This window comes from Euprymna scolopes, chromosome 13 (genome assembly GCF_053919585.1).
Source record: "Euprymna scolopes isolate OS-2025 chromosome 13, ASM5391958v1, whole genome shotgun sequence".
In the NCBI taxonomy this organism is placed as follows: domain Eukaryota; kingdom Metazoa; phylum Mollusca; class Cephalopoda; order Sepiida; family Sepiolidae; genus Euprymna; species Euprymna scolopes.
Genome location: NC_136494.1, coordinates 52,217,775 through 52,233,958, shown reverse-complemented (window position 1 = coordinate 52,233,958; position 16,184 = coordinate 52,217,775). Strand labels below are relative to the sequence as shown.

Sequence of the window (16,184 nt, the reverse complement as noted above, 5' to 3'; positions counted from 1 at the left end):
ATAAAACGATATGTAAATATTTCACTTTTGGTCTACCAGAATGTTTGAAATCCTGTAAAAATGAGTTCTTCGTTTGATTTTTAATTCATGAAGTTCCTTGCTGATATAAACTTTCTAATGACGTTTTTGTTAATCCCAGCCAAACTGGGATCATGTTGAATTACAATAAGCAAGTTGTATAAATACATTTTTCTTAATGAAGCTTAATGAAATTTTATATTTTATTTTTATTCAGAATGGGAAATCTGGCCCCAGACCGTTATCTGATGGTGTATGACTTGCGTTTTATACGTGCTATGGCGCCAATCAAAGTAGTTGTAGATCCAACATTCTTGCGTTTTATCCCAGCTTACACAAATAAATTATGTGTTGTATCTCAGGTAAACATTAACAAATATTCAGAAATTTTCTTTTACAGATTTGTTGGCAAAATTAAATTTTTCGAAACTATAATATAACCAAATATACAAGTAAGAAAAATCACAAAAGTAAATGTCCAATGCTTAAAATCTTGATGCTTTTAAGTTTCTATTATCAAATTTATCGGGAAAACTCTTCTTCCAAATAGTAACAAAAGAGTCTCTTTGAATTGCTACCAATTTATAAGAAAAGTCTTAAAAAATAATTTATGGAATTACATTCATCATAATGCAACATTTTAATCTTTTGTTAATAGTTGCAGAAAAAAAGAATGAATTATTGTTACTCTCTAAAATTTGAAAGGAGTTTGGAAGTATTTAAATTGTTGAATAAAAAGTCATTTCTGACCTTAAAATTTGTAACAAATCCTCATTAAATTAAAAAAAATTGAAAGTTTTGGAAGTTATTTACATCCATTAATTTTATAAATAGAGATTAAAACATTACTCTGTTTTGTCAGTGAGGTCACCAATTTACTGACTCCAACCCCAGGCAGAAAGAGGAAAACATCCTTAAAAATGGGACCACTTGTTGGTTGTGTGTGCTGACCCATGATACCATAAGACAAAATCTTAGTGACTAAGCATTTGTCCATTTTGGTCCTAAACAGGAGGTTAAAGAGGCCCAATCACCATTCCCTTGTACCTATAAGTTAATCCTCAACTGTATTATTCTTATTCTTCAAAAAATCAAAACCCCATTTTTCCTTTTTATTTTTCACCCAAAATAGATACTAGAAAACAGTAGCTGAGAGTCAATCGTGTTGAGAACAAAAATGACCAATACCAAAAAGCAGTGTTTTTAAAGTAGTGTTTTTCTTGAAGTCATATTTCTGAAAGTAATGCTTCCCTCTCCCGTAGAATTCTGTTCTAGGAATAATGTTTCCAGTTTCACTATGAAATTTTCTTCTAAGAGCAATGTATTCTAGGAAAAGCAATGTATTCTAGGACTAACAAAAGCTATTGGTCTGTGGTTTGGAGGATTGTTGGAGTATTTTGCTGGCTTGGGTATGGGTATTCTCAAACAGCAATGTATTCTAAGAGCAATTCTAGGAATATAAATAAGTATCCTACCTATAGAATTATATCTAAGAACTTTATTCAGCATTAAATAACATAGATCGTTGATATGCTATAAAACAAAACAAACTAAACTTATAAGTAAAACGTTTTACAGAGCAGGCACAATGAAAGAACTGTTAAAACAAATAAAGTAGAGACAATAATGAATTTCTTAAAAGTAGTTGGGCTATATGCAAAAATTTAAAGATTTAAAAATTTGATTCTGCATTTAAATGATCTGAAAATGATTTATATGCTGTAAAACAAAACATGACCATACCAAAATTATTTATAGTTTTATAATGATTTGGTCGAATTAATAATTTAATGAGCAATGATACTGTAATAAGTATTTTATTTTTTATATTTTCCAAGCTACATAATAAACAACAGAAAAAATATGAGAAAAAAATGAAATCAAAAAAACAACATGCTGATGAATAATAATCAATATATACAAAGAACAGACTTAAGAAAGAAAATTTAACCCAATAACAATTTCTTTGTTAGTCTTATGAATTGTTGCTTGAAACAATAGTAAACTATTTTCAATGGTTTTATTTTTATGTACATTTTAACTAACACAGTTCTAAATTAAATTTTTAAAAAATAAAATTTAAATGGGAATTTGAAAACTTTCAAGTGTCGAATATAATGATAAAATCATTTTTATTTACTGATTTTTTTTTTTTTTTTTTGTAAGTCCGATATTTTGCTAATACATAGCCTCATCAGGGTCGAAAGTCTGGTTCGTGAATTTTTTTTCTTTTTCTTCATTTTGGTGTTATGGCGAAGAGAAGAGAATTTACATTCTGTTCCGGTGATTTCAAGTGATGAGGCTATGTATTAGCAAAATATCGGACTTACAAAAAAAATCAGTAAATAAAAATGATTTTATCATTATATTCGACACTTCAAAGTTTTCAAATTCCCATTTAAATTTTACTTTAAAAATAAGTGTCTTCAAAAAGTGTGTGACCATCTTTTATTTTTAAAAATGTCTGTCTATTACCAGTGATATTTGTGCATATAGTTTATATTATAGTTATTAGGTTGAATGAAAAAAGAAATGAAAACATTTATGCAGTTTAAGAAGAAAACAAATGAAACAAAAAAATTAGAGTAAAACTCCCGGGCAACACTGTGTATGTTCAATTAGTAAAACAATATTGAAATTAAAAAAAACATTTTGACATAAATTTTTATAATTGAAATTCACTGCAAGTATTTTTAGAAATAATTTCTTAAATCTCATTGTTATATAGTTTGATGAATTAAAAAATATTTTCTTCTTTAATGAAATTTAATAAAAAATTTTATTCAGTCAATTTTTTATTGAATAAAGAATTTGTAGAAACAAACTAAATATTCTAACTTTGTCTTTGATCATTAACAAATATAATTCAATGATTTTGTCCTGAAAAATAATGTATGTGTGATGATTACCATTGTTCACATGATAGTTTATGTTTCTCTTACTCTAGGTCGGCCATTTTCAAGTGTTGGATACAACTTCTGTCAACCCATCATCCATGATGTTATATCAAGTTAATACTCAAGGTGGTGTTGTATTAAGCTTTGATATTTCTTCAAACTGCCAAAATATGGCCTTTGGAGATAGTTCAGGTATTTTAAATCATGTTGCTTTAAATATCTTCCTTATATGATTATTTGCAATATTTTCCTTATATGATTATTTTTAAATTCTGGTGCTTCCAAATCAGGCAGTCTTTTGGCTACATTGAATTTCTGTTTTTGTTTTTAATCCTCTTTCATAAAACTTAAATATGTTCTGCAAAAACAAAAACAAAAACAACAGCCTCCTTTCTCTCCCTCCCCCTTTCCCCCCCACTTCCTTACTGGCTTCCTAAACTAAAACAGTCCAGCCAATAATACTACAACCTTTTTCCTTTGCAAAACTCAATTATTTTCTGCAAGGCCGAGAATGAAAACAACAATCCACCAAGAACACCAAACCAAACTTGTGATTAAGAAAGGAAATAATAAAAACAACCAAACTAAAATCCAAGAATGTTTATTTGAAAAAATAAACCAGATTTCACTAGACCCCGTCAGCGGGGTATCAGAATATGCCGACTGCCCCCCCCCCCCCACCTGTAGAGAGTAGAAGTAGACTAGGGAAAAAAAAAAAGTTGTGGCCCTGCAATACATCACGGGAGGTCGGAGAGACCCAATCCTATCAATCGGCTAGTCATGCCAAGCCCTAACACTTACACTGGCAAATGTTAATTACAAAATCAAGGAAAAAAATTTTAATTTAAAGATAATACAATATCTTACTCTTACTACAAACACAGGCAAACCAAATAAGTGTTAGGTGGTGGCAAGGGTCAATCAATTGCTGAGATAAAGCCACACAACTGTTCCCTACCCAATGTTTCTCTTAAACTGGGAAAATGAAACTAAAGGAGGAATCAGGAAGCAATGGCACAAACTCAACCGATTGAGTAAATCTTTTTTGTATCCTTGGGATGAAAGGGTTTCCCCCTTAACATCTCCCACATTTGGGCTCCAAGGAGGGTGGGGAAAAACCAATCAACTATACATGGATCTAATAACTAAAAAACCCATAAAAACCAAAAGAACCCACTCTGACGTTTCAGATGTCACCAGTTCAGACAATGAGCAAGAATACAATGTTGAAGATATTGATAAAGAAAACTTTCCAAGATTCATTATTTATATATAGTCATAGTTATCATATAGTTATCGAAACCTTGGAAGGAAAAAAGGCCAGCGATCTGTCTCCATTTCTAATAAAAAAAGTATTAACTCAAAACAGCAATCCTAAAACGGTTAAAAAAAATGAAAAATGGCAACCTACTTGTTACAGTAGACAACCACAAAAATGCAAAGAACCTCCTAGGAATGGAAAAATTCCATATTTATAAATCCCAGACTTTTGCTCACAAAAGGTTAAATACCTCTAAAGGCATCATAAGAAACCATGAACTAACCTTAGTTACATCAGAAGGAATCAAAAATGCTCTAAGAAAATAGGGAGTGATTGATCATGTTCGAATCGCTATAAAAAGGAACGGTCAATCCATGCCTACAACAACGTATATAATAACATTTAATACTCCTAAAATTCCAAAAGAAGTCAAAATTGGATATATAATTGAAAAAGTGGAACTATATATACCAGCCCCTCTGAAATGTTTTAAGTGCCAAAAATATGGGCACCATAGAGAAATTTGCAGAGGACACAAAACATATGGAAAATGTGGTCTAAAAGAACCCAACCACATGGAAAATGAATGCCCCAATGAAACTGAATGGCCAAATTGCCTGGAAAACCATCCAGCATACTCCAAAACATGCAAAACCTTCCGAAAGGAAAAAGAAATTGTGGAAGTAAAATACAAAGAAAATATATCCTTCCCTGAAGCAAGGAAAATGGTAGACTCCTACCAAAAAGTAAACACCTATGCAAACATCACAAAAAATTCAAGCAAAACTAACCAAATAAACTACCAAGAGCTACTCAATAAATTAGTTTCTAAACTCCAAAATCTAATTGAAACTTTAAAAACAAACCAAACTGAAACTAACAAGAAACAAATGCTAGTATCCTTGAACACTCAATTAAGTGACCAAAACCAAAAACAAGCTCCAAAGAGTAAAATAGAATCCGATCAACAAAAACTACAAATAAATCAACGTGAAAGATCCAAGTTATGAACAAGGACAAAAGCAGACATTAAACATACAATATCCAGAAAGATGGAAGCAGAACAGTGAAACACAAAACCCCCTTCCAAAAACCAAAATAAACAAAAAACAGAAGCAGTATTAATTGAAAACGAAAATAAATTTGAATTAATCGAGATCAAGAGCCAGAAAGGACACATAAGACAGAGCAAATCAAAAAGCTCCAAACCAAAACATAAAAAACCTCTCAGCTGAGGCACAGACACTAACAAGAGACACACCCTCTACATCCAAAGAGATGGAGATAGATGAGAACTAAAAAACGATAACTAAACTCAAAACACCCAAATAACAAACTAAAATACAAAACATGACACACAGAATCATACTGGATAGAAATGAAACAAATAATATAATCCAGTGGAATTGTCATGGTCTAAAGGCAAACCTAAATGAGCTCACTATTCTACTCGATAACTTGCTTTCAGTCTGTCTCCAGTCTCCATTCTACTCTATAACTGTCTTTCAGTCTACTAAGTCTGTCTCCAAGAAACCTTTATGAAATCGGATGACAATATAAAAATTAAAAACTACAATCAGTATAACTATATACACAATACTGGACTCAGAGCCTCTGGAGGTACATCAATCCTTATTAGAAATGACATACCCCAAAGTCAAATACAACTTAATACCAAACTGCAGGCTACTGCAATAAAAGCAACACTCCACAAAACCCATCAACATTTGCTCACTATACATACCACCCAATGAAAGCATCACAAACAGATCTGAATAATCTAATACAGCAACTTCCAAAGCCATACATCATTATGGGAGACTTAAACAGCCATAATAAGATATGGGCAAGTGAAAAAACAAGCAAAAGGGGGAAAACTATAGAAAATATAATAAATAATGAAAACCTATATCTCTTTAATGATAAAACACACACTTATTTACACCCAGGAACTGGTACATTCACATCTAACATTATGTGATCCAACACTTGCCTTGGATTACAAATGGGATGTACTAGAAGATCCATATGGAAGTGAGCACTTTCCCATTACACTTGAAAACAATGATCCAATGCCAGAAAACAAAATACTCCAATGGAACTTACAGAAGGTTGATTGGGAAAAATTCCAAAATTTATGCTGGATAATAACCCAAACCAAAATAATATCACATATTTTACAAATGCACTGAGGAATGCATTCCAAAAGCTCTACCTCCCCAAAACATAATAAACCCTGGTTTGACAAAAAATGCAAAGTAGCCTTCAGAACTCGTCGAACTATGCTAAGGAAATTCAAAAAAGAAGCAACTAAAGAAAATCTCGATAAATATAAAAGCAGTAGAGTTAAACCATTAAAGAATCAAAGCAAACATCATGGAAAAACTATGCATGAAAAATAAATACAAATACAAAAAGTAAAAAGGTCTGCGACATGATCTGTAAAATCTCAGGGAAAAGTAACAGCAACCCTACTAAACACCTGATCTTTAATAACCAAAAAATTACTAGAAAGAAAGAAATGGTAAATTGTCTTGCTGAAACTTTTGCAAAAAAACTCCTCCTCCAAAAACTCTAATCAAAAATTCCAAATTATTAAGGAAAAAGCAGAAAAGGAAAAATTCCAGTTTCAGACGAATAATACAGAAAAATACAACCAGCCATTCTCTAAAAATGAATTGAAAGTATCCCTCATGACTCAGCTGTTGGCCCTGATCAAATCCACTATCAATTTATAAAACAACTTCCTGATACATCTACAGATTACCTACTACAAATATTTAATGATATTTGGGAAAGTGGCAATATCCCTGAAATATGGAGGCAGGCCATAGTAATCCCTATACCTAAATCATCAAAGGACTCTACAAATCCCATGAATTACCGACCTATAGCACTCACTAGCTGTATTTCCAAAATAATGGAAAGAATGATTAACAGTAGATTAGTATGGTACCTTGGGACAAATAATCTGATTACAGATTATCAGTCAGGATTTAGGAATGAAAGAAGCCCCATGGACCACCTGATTCGGCTAGAAATCTTCATCAGAGAAGCCTTTATCAAAAAAGAACATCTTACAGCAGTCTTTTTCGATATTGAAAAAGCATACGACTCGGCATGGAGGCATGGCATTATAAAAGACCTACAAGAACTAGGATTAAAAGGTAGAATGTCCATTTTTATCACAAATTTTATAAATGATAGACAATTTAATGTACGATTAGGTCATACCCTATCCATCAGTAAAAAACAAGAAACAGGGGTACCACAAGGAAGTATCTTGTCTGTCACACTTTTTAGCATTAAAATAAATAACATCATCAGAAATATAAATGTAGGAACAGAATGTGCCCTTTATGTGGATGATTTCCTGATCTGTTATAGATCAAAATATATTACAAGAATAGAACACCATTTACAACTGTGTCTAAACAAAATAAATAAATGGACAACAAAAAATGTGTTTTAATTTTCAAAAGAAAAAACAAAAGCCATTCATTTCTGCCAAATCCGGTAAATGCATCATGGCCCAATACTGAAACTGGATAATGAAATTATACCTATAGTTGATCATTATAAATATCTGGGCATCATCTTTGATAAAAAGCTAACATTCATTCCTCATATGAAATACCTCAAACAAAAATGCAACAAAGCCATCCAACTCTTAAAAGTAGTAGCTCATACAGACTGGGGTGCAGACAAAGACTCAATAATGAAATTATACAGATCCCTTGTCAGATCCAAGTTGGATTATGGATGCTATATCTATGGATCTGCAAGAAAGTCCTACATAATGGAATTAGACACAATACCTCACCAAGGACTAAGATTGGCTCTAGGAGCCCCCCCCCCAGTGGAAAGTTTATATGTAGAAACAGATGAACCCTCATTATCACTTAGAAAGAGAAAAACTAGGACTACAATATTATACAAAATTGGCTTCATGTCCAACTAATCCTGTCTACAAATGTGTCTTCCACCCCCAATACAAAAACCTCTTTGATAGAAAAGAAAATGCTATAAAGCCATTTAGCTTACGTATGGAAGAATCCATAAATAAAACCCAGATAGATATTGCAACAACACACGAATCTGTAAAATCTAAATATCCCCCAAAATAACCACAAATAATAATAATAATTTATAAATTTATACAGATGGTTCAAAAGATGGAGACAACGTTGGATGTGCAACCATACACAATAAAACAATCCTAATCAAAAGATTACCAGACAAAGCATCGGTCTACAGTGCTGAAGTATCAGCCATTGGTATGGCACTTGATTTTATAGAATCTTCTAAAGATGAAGAATTTATTATCTGCTCTGGAAAACAGGAAACCAACGAACCCAATAATCACCAAAACCCTAAATAGATTTGATGATATTCCTAATGATAAAAACATCTTTTTTTGTTGGATACACAGTCATATCAACATAAAGGGTAACGATAGAGCTGACAAAGCAGCAAAAGCAGCACTAAATTTGACCATAACCTATGATAAGATCCCTCATACCGATGTAAAACAAATCATTAACAAATATATTAGAAACACATGGCAAGAGTCGTGGAATTCCGGTACTAAAAACAAGCTATACCAAATCCAGGAAACCATAGGAAAACAGAAACCAAACAAAAGAATGACCAGAAAGGAGGAAGTTATAATAACAAGACTCCGAATAGGTTATACCTCTATAACACACTCCTACCTACTCAAAAAAGAAGCCCCACTTTGCACACCCTGCCAGGAACCATACATAGTAAATCACATATTAACAAGATGCGAAGACTTGAAAACAAATCGACTGAATCTATATAATGAAAAAACTGTAAAGGACATATTCACTCATGTAGACCCAACTACTCTTCTCAAATATTTGAAGATAACAGGGTTACTCAACAAAATTAAAAAACAAAAAAAAAAACAATACCTTATCTAACTATATAAACATAAACACTGAACACCAGATACATACATAAAACTTATAACTATTAATGCATATAAAAAGGACTCTGGCATTAAATGACCACATATGTTGATATGCTATAAAACCAATCAATCAATCATATATTTTAAAATTTATCCATTTAAAAATTTTCAAGAATATTGCTGAACATACTCATTTCTTTTTTGTTGTTTTTTTTTTTTTGTTGCATTATATGTTGGTCTTGCATCACATATTAAGTAATTTTTTTTAAGCATATTCCCCTCATGATGGTCTTCTGGGATATTGATAATTTAATAAGATCCTTCATTTCTATACAAATATTCAATTTAAAAAAATAATATTTTCGAATGAGATGTTTAGTGAATTTATGTTTAATTTTGATTTTCTCTTTAGGTTACATCCATTTATTTGCTGCCAATGAACAAGCAGCATTTAATGCATATCCACAAGCTACTGAATTCTCTGATCCTGTAAGTATTGTCATTTTTTTTTTCTATTTAGTATGCTCAGAATATCAGTTTTTGTTTAAGTTTTTATTTTCTGAAAAATAAAGTTAAAAGCTTTTGTATTTGACTAAATAATCCTACACCTTCATTATATTCTTGAGTGAGATGTTTTGAAATAATCAAATATCATCAATTGAAATATAAAATAAGATCAAGATATTTGTTTTTTAAATCTTTAAATAATTTTTTTAAAAATTTTATTTGTTCTTGTCTAAATTAGAAAAGTTATTTTATTGAAATGTTTTATTAATTTTAGGTTGAACCCTTTAATCCTATGCATATCAATGACGAACTTGCACCTTTTTCAAGTATCCCAATGTCTTATCCGAGTGAAGGAACTCTCTTTTCAGATTGGCCAGCTCGTCTTTGTCGTAAAGTCTATAGGTATAACATGTTTTATTCTTTATTTGTTTTATTCTTATAGACTTATTATGTAGACAATACACTGTTGTTAGAAATTAGCAACTCACTTTACATTAAAAAGTGGCATCTCTCATAAATAATGTTACCTTCATGTATTTATTTAAATATTTTCTAATTTGTAATCTCATCAAATTAATAAGATCACCAATGAGATTAAAATCTTGGTGATCTTATTAATTTATTCGTTTTGTTAATAAAAACATAATCACTAGATTATAAAATATATGTAAAAATAAATAAAATATTCACTTTGAAGTAATGTGAACTTTTCATATTCATTTATAAAAAATTGAATAAAAAAGCAATTCACTTTGGAAGAAAATTATTTTCTGTTAATCAAATTCTGTTGATTTAAAAAAAAATTCTAACAATGTTTCTAGTTCTTTAGTAAACCTTATAAAAGCAAGACATTTAATATTTTATGAATTAAAAATATCTAATTTTAAAAAGTAAAAGAATATTTTAAACAATTTTCACCTTTGAGTTCTTTGATACAGTCTTTAGTTTTTACCACATTTTTTGTTTTGACTGAATACATTTAGTATTTGAATAAATACATGCAGCAACGTGAGTTCTCTACTATTTAGCGGAATTTTATTATTTAATGACAAAAAGTTATATTTCCACTTAAATCTCTAGAATCTATCAGTTTTCTGCTTTTTAGTCAAAATATGATTTTATTTTATCATTTCATTTTTAGTGTTGACATGTTTACTTCTCTAACTTAGAATAGCAGATGGTGACATTTTTCTTTTCCCTACCCATCTATCTTTCCTCTTGCATCTTTCCCTTCTCTTCTCTTCTCTCTCTCTCTATCTCCATCCCATCTTTCTACCCCATTACTCCCTTTCTCTTTCCCTCCAATCTCTCTCTGTTGTTGCAAAGAAAAAAAAGAGTATGCAAAACCTCAGCTCACTGCAACAGCGTCATCCTTAGGTACTTTCCGTAGACTCGTTTTCACGTCTGTCCCCATCTACTTCAGTGGCCTGTTTTTATAAAAGACAGAGTCTTCCAAATTTGCATATTTACATATGTGTGCGAGAACACACAAAATTCTGCGAGACTGCATTGTTAGATAAGCCCATAGGCACCATCTTGGACCCTTTTTCAAACAACTTAAGATTGTTTGAAAATAAATCTTATCTTTAGAAAGTAGAGGTGTTTAAAATGTCTGTAAATGGCAGATGTAAAAAAAAAAATGTAAAAACGCCCCCAACACCTTATCTGTAAATGCACCATATTTGGGTACTTTTGCTCTTTTTTCATATTACCATGCAATTCTTATGGTATGTTTAGGTGAAAGTACAGAATAGTTTGTGTTAAGAATGTGTCTCTAAATAATAATGTTATTATTTCAACATGGTCTGTAATTCTTCTAATACTTTTGGTCTCCTGATTTATCAGAGAGGGACCTATATTTTCAGTGCTGTGCGTCCGGACGATTGCCAGATAACCATCCATTAGTTTTTCCTGAAATTTTGCCACAAATTGTGTTTCATTAAATAGATGTGCACAGTAAAAAAACATTTTTTTTGCAAAAATTCCCGTTGCGTCCCCAGGGGCTCAAAAGAGGTAAAAAATGCCCCAAAATGACCAAAAATCACACGTTCTGTCCCATAACTTTTGATCCATCAATTAGATTTTTCTGAAACTTGGCCAAAATGTGGAGCCTATTGTTTTTAATATAAATCCAATATGGGTGACCCTGGCAAAATTCTGGTTCACATCTCCAGGGACTTTTAGTGCTAAAATCACCCCTTTTTGTGTCTCTTTTTTCATATTTCTCAACAAAAACGTTTTATGTTTAACTATATAGTGTTTTTTCACGGTGGTCAACTCAAATATACATATGTTAAGGCCTGAAACTGCACCGTTATTCATTCATTATAGGGGCTCAAAAGAGGTAAAAAAAATTTTTTTAAATAGAATTGAATTTTTACAAAAGATTTTGTTGTTTGGTTTTTCTAGAACTCCCAAACCAGTTGAACCAGAATTATTGCGAACCATGAAAATGCGACACAATGTTGGCTATGCACCAAACCCAGGGACAACTCTCAGAAATCAAGTGCCTTATGATTTAAAGGGCGAGAATGCCAGTAAAAAATCACATATTCCAGAATCTTCTGCAAGCCGAGGTCAGAATTTTTATTATGATAACAACCAAGATTTCTCTTTCTCTTAAAAAAATTATGGCAATCAAGCTCTACAACTTAAAAAGGAATATATAGCTATCAAATTCTGCTTTTTGTTTTTTATTTATCTTATTAATTTTGCAATTAACTTTTATTCTTAATTTTTTATTAATCAGAAATTGTTATTGATTTTTTTATCAACTTATAACCGAATTTATTTTCCTTTTTAGTTTTTCATTTTTGTTATAAAATGTTAAATTTTGTCCACTGTTGCTTGTTTCAGTATAAATAGTATGAATCTAGCAAAATATATTATGTGCTGCATTAAATATTGTGTCTTCTTAAAGTTGTATTATTTTAATTAATTATATTAATAATCTTATTTAAATGCTGTATTTGTTTATGATTGCTCGTTGTCAGAAATGTGTCAGCTGTTGTTGTAACCACTTTCTAGGAATCAACTTTTTATATAGGGAGATTTATCTTATTCTATGAATAGTTGCATTCTCATGATTTAGCTGAGTTGAATGAAATTTTAAATAAATGAAAGAAAACATTTGCTTTTCTTTTACAAAGTCTAAATTAAATCTTAGCAAGGAGCAGACAAAATATATGCAGATAGCATAATACTATTCTATTTTATCTCAGACAAAATAAAAGACAGTAAAAAACTTTTGGTAATTTATCTTAAGGAGAATAGTTTCCCATCTCCCTGGAAAATCTCATCAGTATGCCCTGTATTTAAGAATTCAGGTGATCGCTCATCCCCCTCTCAGTACAGGCCAATAAGTCTCCTGTGCGTCATGAGTAAGTTGCTAGAATCTGTGTTAAATACAGAAGTAATCAAACATCTCAACAAAAATAACCTTCTTAGTGACACTCAATATGGTTTCCGTTCTGCTAGATCTACAGCAGATGTCCTTACAATTATATCGCATAGGATTAGCAAATCTCTCGACGGTGGCAATCTTTCTAGGGCAATTGCTCTTGACATATCTAAAGCCTTTGATAGGGTATGGCATAAAGGTTTACTTCATAAGATCGCTAGCTATGGTATAGCTGGAAAAGTCTTCTCAATTATTAAATCATTTCTTTCTGATAGGTTCATAAGAGTAGTAGTTGAGGGGCAAAAATCAGAAGCTCACAGTATTAATGCCGGTGTCCCTCAGGGATCCATCCTGGGCCCAACTCTTTTCCTGATCTACATTAATGATCTTCCAAATCATATCCTTACATCATTTGTAGACATTTATGCTGACGACACTACCATTTATGGTACCACATCTAAGACAGTAAACGAGCAAGTACTCTCCAATTCTCTCTCCTCTGATCTTGAGCATGTAGTACAATGGGGAAAGGAGTGGCTGGTTACTTTTAATGCATCTAAAACCAAGCTTCTCTCTTTACATCATCAACATTCTAATCCACATTTGTCATCAATTGAAATGAATGGCTCTCGTCTTCAGGAGGCCTCAAGTTTTGACAAGCTTCTGGGCTTGACCATTACTCCTGATCTTAAATGGAACACGTATATCAAATCTGTTGCCAAGGCCGCTGGAAAAATGGTGGGATCTTTCTATCGATCCAGTAGATATCTCACTGCTGATGCTATTCTCTATCTATATAAGAGCCAGGTACGTCCAAGGATGGAATACTGTTGCCACATCTGGGCAGGAGCTGCTAGAAAAGACTTGTCCTGCCTTGATAGAGTTCAAAATAGACTTCGTAGCCTCGTAGGAGATGTCCTTTTCTCCTCCTTACAACCTCTATCTCACAGAAGAGATGTTGCGAGTTTGTCTCTGATGTATCGTTATTTTCATGGAAAGTGTTCAACTGAGCTTCAATCTATGGTCCCCCCTCGCCAAACTTTCACAAGAAACACTCGTCTAGCTGTAAACACTATCAATAATTTCCCCCACTCTTTATCTGTGCCTAAACCTAAACATAGATTCCATGAACAAAGCTTCTTTCTTAGAACTGCACGCCTGTGGAATTGTCTTCCGTTTTCCTGCTTTCAGGCTGACTACAATATGGTTGTGTTCAAGTCTAAAGTAAATAAGTTCTTGATGAGCCGTTCCATATAAGTTATTAAATTTACCAAATTTTCATTACTAATGATTACTATATTGACCAACTTCTACTGTACACTCTTTAACCCTTATCCTTGAGTGGCCTCTGGGCCTTGATAATGTGGTGATGCCTTTGTAAAAAAAAAAAAAAAAAAAAAAAAAATCTGAAATCTGATTATGTTTATCACTGCTAAAAACGTAATAGCAATTTATTTTGAAAGTATCTACATTGAATATCACCTTCTTTATTTTCAGTTAATATTTTTGAAAGCTTTTTAACAACATTTGATGGTATAATTAAAAAATAGTTTAGCTATAGTTTAAAGATATCATTTGAAGGGCATAATTATGATATCATTTGGATACATTATTGAGATATCATATGAAAAATGATATCATTTTGAAGCATAATTATATCCTTTGGTGATATTATTATGATATCCTTTGATGATACTATTATGATATCCTTTGATGGTATTATTATGATATCCTTTGGAGGTATTATTATGATATCATTTGTAGACATATTTATGATATCCTTTGGAAGCATTTTTATAATACCCACAGAAGACTTTATTATGAGATCCTCTGGAGGCATTATTATGATACCATTTGCTAGTATTATTATGAGATCCTCTGGAGACATTATCATGATACCATTTACTAGTATTATTATGATATCCTTTGCTAGTATTATTATATCCTTTGGAGGCATTATTATATCCTTTGCTGGCATTACTATGATATCCTTTAGAGGTATTATTGTAATATCCTTCGGAGGAATTACTTTGGAGACATTATTATATCTTTTGGAAACATTATTATGATATCCTTTGGAAACATTATTACGATATACTTTGGAGGCATTATCATGATATCCTTTGGAGGCATTATCATGATATACTTTGGAGGCATTATTATGATATACTTTGGGGTCATTGTTATGATATCTTTTATAGGCATCGTTATGATATCTTTTGGAGGCATCGTTATGATATCTTTTGGAGGCATCGTTATGATATCTTTTGGAGGAATTATTATGAGATCTTTTGGAAACATATCTTTTGGAGGCATTTTATGATATCCTTTGAAAGAATTATTATGATATCTTTGGAGGCATTATTATTATATCTTTGGAAGCATTATTACAATATTCATCGAGGACATTATTATGATATCCTTCGGAGACAATTTTATATCTTTTGCATGTAATATTATGATATCCTTTGGAGGCATTATATCATTTTGAATCATTATTATATCATTGGATCTACTATGAGTAAACTCTTAAATTTGCTCTGAATAATAATGATATGGATTATTTTTATTAGAATGTTTTAGATAAGCAGTTATTTTCATTATATTTAAATTTGTCATCATAGATAAACTTGAAATACTGTAAATTACCATTTTTGATAGTTATAATATTTTGGTTTATTTTAATTGAATTGAAACCCTAAACCTTTCAATAATTATAAAGGTAAAGTGGCAAGAGTATATAAATAAATAATATGATACAAATAGGTATTTGAAATTGAATAGAATTTTTGGTTGAAGTATTATTAGGAATTTGAATGAAAAAAAATCTAAAAAAGAAAATCATAAATACATTGACTCTTATTGTTTTTAATGGAAAGAAAAGAAAAAGAATAAAAAATGTTTACTTTTTGTTTTTTGTTTCTTTAAAAAGTAAGTTGAACCAAATTTATTTTATTTTTTATAAAAATTTATTTATTTTTTTCAGATGATACACTTGTAAATATTCCCAAAATTTATCGTAAAGTTGAAATGAAATACTCGAAGCTCGGTTTAGAAGACTTTGAATTCCGTTATTACAATAAGACGTATTTTGCTGGTTTAGAAACCCAGATTCCTAATGCTTATTGCAATGGGATGTTACAGGTAACAATAACCACTTCATCT

At 31.2% G+C, this 16,184-nt stretch overlaps 1 protein-coding gene across 2 annotated transcripts in view; it reads left to right on the top strand.

The window, feature by feature from the left end:
* LOC145292022 (PAN2-PAN3 deadenylation complex catalytic subunit PAN2-like) overlaps positions 1 to 16,184 on the top strand; it is a 147,229-nt gene that overhangs the window by 88,228 nt on the left and 42,817 nt on the right. For both annotated transcript variants that reach the window (XM_080138028.1, XM_080138029.1), the window contains 6 exons: positions 236 to 380; positions 2,966 to 3,107; positions 9,525 to 9,601; positions 9,894 to 10,021; positions 12,029 to 12,195; positions 16,006 to 16,163. In XM_080138028.1, the coding sequence (XP_079994154.1) occupies positions 236 to 380; positions 2,966 to 3,107; positions 9,525 to 9,601; positions 9,894 to 10,021; positions 12,029 to 12,195; positions 16,006 to 16,163 (817 nt within the window). The remainder of the gene's footprint in view (positions 1 to 235; positions 381 to 2,965; positions 3,108 to 9,524; positions 9,602 to 9,893; positions 10,022 to 12,028; positions 12,196 to 16,005; positions 16,164 to 16,184) is intronic.